This window comes from Teleopsis dalmanni, chromosome 2, assembly GCF_002237135.1.
Source record: "Teleopsis dalmanni isolate 2A chromosome 2, ASM223713v2, whole genome shotgun sequence".
Lineage (NCBI taxonomy): Eukaryota > Metazoa > Arthropoda > Insecta > Diptera > Diopsidae > Teleopsis > Teleopsis dalmanni.
In genome coordinates this window covers 55737788-55745288 of record NC_051847.1, presented here as the reverse complement: position 1 = coordinate 55745288, position 7501 = coordinate 55737788, and the positions used below count along the sequence as shown (strand labels likewise).

At 26.8% G+C, this 7501-nt stretch overlaps 1 protein-coding gene across 1 annotated transcript; it reads right to left on the bottom strand.

Annotated features, from left to right (window-relative positions):
- Window positions 1-220: 220 nt before the first annotated feature.
- LOC119684869 lies at window positions 221-5343 on the bottom strand. The gene is made up of 4 exons (XM_038099002.1): window positions 5224-5343; window positions 1269-1465; window positions 795-1072; window positions 221-729 (listed from the first exon to the last, which is right to left on the bottom strand). Exons 1-4 carry the CDS (start codon window positions 5276-5278, stop codon window positions 486-488), a joined length of 774 nt encoding a protein of 257 aa, XP_037954930.1. The 5' UTR covers window positions 5279-5343; the 3' UTR covers window positions 221-485.
- Window positions 5344-7501: the final 2158 nt, after the last annotated feature.

Sequence of the window (7501 nt, the reverse complement as noted above, 5' to 3'; positions counted from 1 at the left end):
GTAGAACAATTATGTATTATTTATAGATGAGAAGAAAATTGTAGAAAATAATTAATTGCAATCGCGACAAACTTAAGAGGAAAATGTTATTTTTGTTTTAAATTAAATAGAATTCATCCATTGAAAACAGATAATATACTTTTCTTGATTACTTGCTTATAAAATGCAAAAACTATTAATAATATTTATAAACTGATATTTATTAAATGTATTCTAGAAATATATGATCACAATTAATTAGTGCACTTAAATAATCGTAAATAAATACAAATATTTTATGTTTTTAACAAATCAGTTAAAATTTTAGTTAAATTTGCTAGTATAAAAAAGCGTTTATTAATTTAGTAACAATATTATAATATTTAAATAATAACAACCATGAAGCGCTAAATATATAAGCAACTTTCAAAATTTCTTGAAACATCTTAAAACTATTATTCGTTGGACGCATTCGATTGATTGCCTATTCTTTTAATCAAATTGCATCAATTAAAGATTAAAAAAATTGGAATAATAAAAAGTGTTGCAAAAACATTCAAACTAGCCCCTTTGGATGACGTAGTCTTCGTCAAATTCAAAGGCAAATTTCCAAAAGTAATTACGCATTCATATTGATCAACATCATCATCATCATCATTAACTACTGCAACTGTCGATGCGTTGTAGTAACCGTTTTGGTCTTCATTAACTTGTGATGATATAATCGATATCGCGTCTCCATCATCAGAACTATAATTTAGAAAATAATTCATTATAAAAATATTCCAAATATGTAGTTTTATTATAAAACTCACCCTAACGATATCATTGGTTGAGGATATATATGCTCAATACTACATTCTAAATGTGTCTCATTTTGTATTCTGTTATGAAACAAGTTGAGTGTATAATTTGATATATCGACAATTTGTAGTTTCTTCTCTTTCGAATATGTCCCTTCTTTGCTTTGGACTAAACATCTATAAACTCCACTTGTATCTATTGTAACATTGACTAAAGCTATGCCTCTGTATTGTTGATCAGGATCAGTGGATATAGCAAAGTTTTTTTCAATTTTTCCCACAAAATTTGGCTACAAATTAACGATATAGAAAAATATATATCCATTATTTTATTTTAAAAAATTCATGGTTCAATTTTTTATTTCTGAAAGAAAATCTAAATAGTCAATAATATAATTCAAAGCATATATATTAATTTAAAACAAATTATTATACTTATATAGTTCTTAAAATTATTAAAGGCGTTGCTATATAACAAATATTTACAAAAACTGATGGTGGCTGTCCCCGTATCCATTGATAAGCTATTTCGCCATCCTTTAGCCATTTGACGACCAGAAAAGATTTATTATCTTCTATTTCATAGTGACAATCTAATATAACTCTTAAATCATCATCGTCCTCATTATTTATATGAACCATAGGCGGTACATCAACTTCTTTCAGTATTACACTTGCTACACCTAGAATGGTAAATAGTAAAAACATATTATATACCTATATGTATATAAAGATTTTATTAAATAGTGCATTAACCACCAACGACGAGATAACTTATAGCTTCCAATCTTGTGTCAGTCTCCATTTATGAGTTATTTTATAGTTTGTACAGGTTTGATTTAATTAATCATACGGATTAATAGTGTCGATATGAAGAAATAGCACCACAGAAAAAATTAAAAATTCAAGTTAAAAATTATTACTAAAATTTTTAAGATAACCTCTTACGCAAAGAAATACTGTTTTCATAAATTAAATAGATGTAAATTGTTTAAATTGGATTTTCATATCATTATCCTAAAACAAACTGTGGCAGTCAATATATTCAAGAATGTTAAATTTATAAATATATTTGTCTTATTTAGATGTAAACCTAACCATTTCGGGTTATACCATTGCCAAAAAAAGTTCTAGATAATATACAGTTAAACTTCCATAACTCAAAGTACCATTTTGCAAAGAAAAGGTTGGACTTATGGAAATTTTGAGTTAGAAAATAGTTACACTTTAAATTAAATTTGAATTACTCCCTGATCAAGTGATTGCAATTCAGAGGTCATATTCGGCGGAAGAAATACTAATTTTATGCATTTGCACAAATGCTAGCGACTGGCATTTGCACAAAGAAGCAACATAAGTAAGAAAAAAATTAAACATTTGGTTTAGAAAAAAGGACTTCCCCTAACATCAAACTGAATTCATACTTAAAACAAAAATTCGACTAATGGGACACCCATTCCCACATTCCGATTGGCACATTAACAATATTTTTATTCGAGTTATAGAAGTTCGAGTTATGAAAGCATATTTGCATGTAATTTGCTCTCTTAAACTCTGTTGCACACTTTTTAGTTCGAGTTATAGAAAATTGGAGTTATAGAAGTTCGAGTTATGGAAGTTTGACTGTATTAATTATAAGTGTTAATTACGTTAAAACTGTCAAGTACGCCTTTTCTTCGTATTATTTTCCATACATGCAAATTAGAGATTTTTTCAAATAAATAATAATATACACACAAAAATAAAAATAATTCCTAATAATAACTAAAATAATTGATTACTTAGAATTAGAATCTAAAATCACTTATATTTAGAAAAAATTACTCCTAACAACGAAAAATATGCAACATATGTCCATGTTAGCAAATGAAAGTAACTGAAAAATTTATCTTAGGTATACACAGTAACTAAGTTTAGTCAAACTTCTGAAAATTTTTTAAAATTTTACGCTTATAACACATTTATTAATGTATTTTATATAACTAATATATACAAATTTTATGACATCATTTAGGAATACAATTAATTTAATCAGCAATTAGTAACAAAATAGCTGCATATGTATTTTCACTTGGGAATCTACTCCCCATTGAGAAATTGGAGCGTGTCCAACTACCCTTGCTATTAACATATTTCGCTAAAAAATATGTAAATAAAATTTATATTTATATAAGTAATATCTTGCTTCAATAACGTACAGCTTTTAATATTAAAATATATAAAATATTATATTAAAAATCTGTCGATCTATAAATCTGTAAGCAGGGCTGTAAATATTTGCAGTGGATCCATCAACAGATAATTAGGTTGGTATCATGACATTTAAAAGTATAGAAGTTGATTTATTAAGGATAAAGATTTGACGATCTCGGTTCAAGCCGTTTAATAGCTTGTATATATATAAATGTTTTACTATCATCGGGAAAGGAATTTCTTCAAACATAACATAGTTGCATTGCATTAAAAGATCAAATTAGTATGAATGGATAAACATAGCATTATTCGGTTTCAAGTATGGAATAATGAGATTAATATTTAATTGTTAGTGAACTTATGACTTCTTTGTATAGACACCAAACAAAAACTAATCGTACGATATGCGTTTGACAGAATGTATATAAAGTGTTGCCAGCTTGAAAATAAAAAAATTTACCGATTGAATAAGCGCGAGAATTCAAAAATTAAAATTCTCGTTCTTTTTTGATCATAAGGTGATGTTTTTAAGATATTCAATTATAATGAAAATTTTGGTTGATCTTTGACGACTCTGATAGCATGGCGAGTCTATATTAGAACTACAGCGGACTGGATTTGGATTCAAGTTTTACTAGTGGTTTGTCTAAAAACACGCTTTAAAAAAGTATCAAAAAATCCTAGTAGCTTTTATTAAATAATATTATATTCTAGTTTTATTTTATTATTTATCGATTCATTTATACATAGGCATATCGAAAATTTCAGAGCATTGTTTTAATTTTAATATTGAATGGAGCTTTAAGTTTTCCTTAAATTGGTAAAAATTTCTATTACAAAATCTATTTGGTGTTTTAACTTTATCTCATAATACTAAGAAAAAAGAGGTCTATGCGTAGCTAAAGTCAAATGAAATTTATTAACCTAACCTTAGTTGATCTTGATTAATTTAAACATAGTTTCGATGGATCACAAATTTTAGTTGGCCAACGCACAAGTCATGATTTATATCCTTCAATTTTTTTGAATCATGTTTATGATTGCTGAGTTCTGCTAAGATGTAAACAGTCATCATCGTAAACTTGGTTCAAAATTAAAATTATTTCGATAAAAATTAAACCAAGTTTAAAAGGCTGATCTTAAAGTTTAATTTATTATATTGCTCATATTGTATATTGAAATTAAAATAATGTGATTTAAAAGACATCAGCTCTGAAATTTTCGATATCGATAAATAATGAAATGAAACTAGAAGATAATATTATCCATCAAAAGCTTGAAATCTTCTACGTATATATACCTGAAACTATGAACTTCGAAAACATAACTGCGAAATACAACTGCGAAAATATAACTGCAGCAATACTCCTGCAACAGCAATATTCCAAGAGCTGGTCAACTGAAGAATGTATATGAATGATAACAATCAGATACCAATCGAAGCACATATAACATAAATGTAGCATATATTGAAAATTTTCATTTAAGTTTATTTTCTCCCGTTGAAAAATAATGGAACTAATTACGATAAGAAATAATAATTGTTTAATAAACTAACCAAGTAATTTTAATACATACCACTTTTTTACTACAGTGGTTAGTAAAAACTTAAGTGGTTAGATGAACTTAATATCTATCTGTTTTTTTTTGCTTTCACTTCTATGCACTATATATAATCGTATAATGTTTATTTTAGACAATGTCGAACATCAGCATATGATAAATTATTAAACTAAAATACTAAAACCATTTCCTCAAAGAATAATTTCACATAATCGGTTACATATTGGTCACTGTTTGTTTGTGCCTATTTATTTTTATTTTTGTTATCCACAATCATAAGTTGTTTCTATAAAAGAAAGTCAAGTCCAGTTAAAACATTTCTCTAGAAAAATTAGAGTGTACTTAGATTGATCTTATTTCAGTAGTTACTCATTTTAGTGTAAATTATATCCTTGCTCTGAGCGCTTTTGAGATTATTGACGTAATTTAAATAAGCAATTCACTACTAATGTAAGATATTTATATATTTTTGCAAATCTGAAGTTTTTATGTATACACGCCCATACGCTTTAAATAGTTTATAACGTTTTTATTTTATTTTTTTACTCTAACAGCAAGTTAACAGTTTTTCCGTTCACCAAAAAATAACGAATTCACCATTTTTAGTGTTGTTGTCAATAAAACGAAATTATTAATGAATTTCTTATTATTATAAAACAAGAGTAAATATATAATATTTTATTACCTCCGCATAAATAAAGGCAAATGACACAAATAAATAAATTACATACGAAACGCATTTTATATATTAAATAAATTAAATTAAAATTCAAAATTGGTACCGAGAGATATTGTAGGTATACTATGAAACACTTACAAATATTAACTAAATAACGAGACCAAAATAAAATATTGTGTATAAAATTGTGCGATATTAGGCTATAATGTACAATACGAGCGTGTACAAAACAAACATATTTGTTCCATTTCGTTGCTCTTTTGCTGATCACTCAACCATGTGTCCACACAAGCTTTCGTATATACTTATAGCCATGTACAATATATGCCTATTGTATGAATAAACACAGAGCAGAACCGTTTGTAAGGGTGCTCAGAGGATCATAACGATAAAAATAGTTTACCATTGAACATTGCAGTAAGCGGGCATTTATAAGCGAGCCACATTGAAAAGAATAGCAACAGTTCTGCATATATTTTCCAAAGAGAATGTTCATTTGAATAAAATAATACATTAAGCTAACGTAGACATAAGTACAGTACAAATGCTGTAAAATATAAAAGTGACGCATTTTGAATTTATTCAAAAGCTTAAATATTTATAAATACACATATTAGCTAATTAATAATCATTTAAACAAAATGTTTAAAGTAATGAAAAATATATCTATATAATATTAAGTTAATTTTCTTAATTTAAAATTAATGAAAAAATTAAATAAACATAACTTTTAAATGACCAGTTTTTATATTAATATAAAAAAATTGTCTTCAACATTTACTAAAGGAACTAAATGAGGCATTAAATATTTTGTTTACTCACTTTCTAGTATTCATTGACATAGATATATGTCCAAAAATATTTATGTATTTATGTTGCAAATTAATAATTAGCTTAGTAACATTTACATGACTTTCTCAGTATAACGTTCCTAGATTAGGTTCTATACATAAGAAAGAATATATAAATCATGCAACAAATAATGCCTCTACAAACAGAATAGTATTGAAATTTAACAATTTAAAATAAAAAAATATAATTAATTAATTCAATTATTCTACAGCTGGTTTATAATTTCTTTCTCACATAAACACAGCAAGTGATTTTGTGAATAAAACTTTCACAGCAAAATAACAAAACTCCAGAACATTGTGCGAACATAAATGTCAAGTACGGCTTTGGGTCAGATGGTTAAGGAGCGCTGACTCTGAGCTTCAAATTTGGCAGGGCACGAGTTCGATTGCTGGTACTTGCAGTCACAAAAAATTTATTTACGAATAATTAAATACAAGAAATATTTCCAAGCCCACTAATGATGGGTATTTGGCAGTACTTGAAACAGCTGTATGGTCAGTCAAAAATTCAAATAATTAAAATAATATAAAGTGAATTTTTGTTGTTGTAGTTCAGTACTGTTGGAAAAACCTCTATACTTTTCTTTTTATTAAAAATGAAAATGTTATATATGATGTTTTCTACAGATATTCTAGTGATACTTTTAATTCTTCTTCTTCTTTTATCCTTATCTCCCAGTGGAGCATAGGGCCTCTACCATATTTTTATATCGGATTCGGTTATTTGATTCGCGGCATATATCACTTCAGGATATTTTTTTTATTTTTAATTAAAAAAGAAATAAGTTTTATTTTAACATATTTTGTTTATACATCAGCTTACAACTCTTTCACATACAGTCGCTATAGCTAAAAATTACTAATTACATTTCAAATTGATTTACCATTTCCCTTAACTCTTACTTACCAATTTTATCACCGACTATGTTTTGTTTCTATGGTTAAAAGTTTGGCGTAATTTGTATTATGGTATTGTTATATCAGGTGGATATTTTAAAAACATTAACACAATGAACTATTTAAGGGGTTAAAGACATTAAACCAAATAGGTACGAATCAAAATAAGGAAAAATAAAAAGTGTAGTCAAAATTTTTCAAACAATCCGAAGGGTGTATAACTAGCTAGTACATAATGTTATTTAAAAATGTTTATATGGTACAATTTAGGGATTGGGATGTTAGTTCTTATGCGATAGCTACAAAATTCTATTATCTTGGTCATATAGTAGGATCTTGTAGTCTCTGATGACATCTTCCTAGCAATAACACTTTTGTCATAAATGGAATGATGGTTCCGCCTTCGTTCTCTATATTTTTTAAAACACTATCAATCTATACGGTAGAATTTTGATTTGGTCGAACCAGAAAACATACAAAATCATCATATACAATAATTTTCTCTCAATAGGAAGAGGTATGAAAAAATTTTG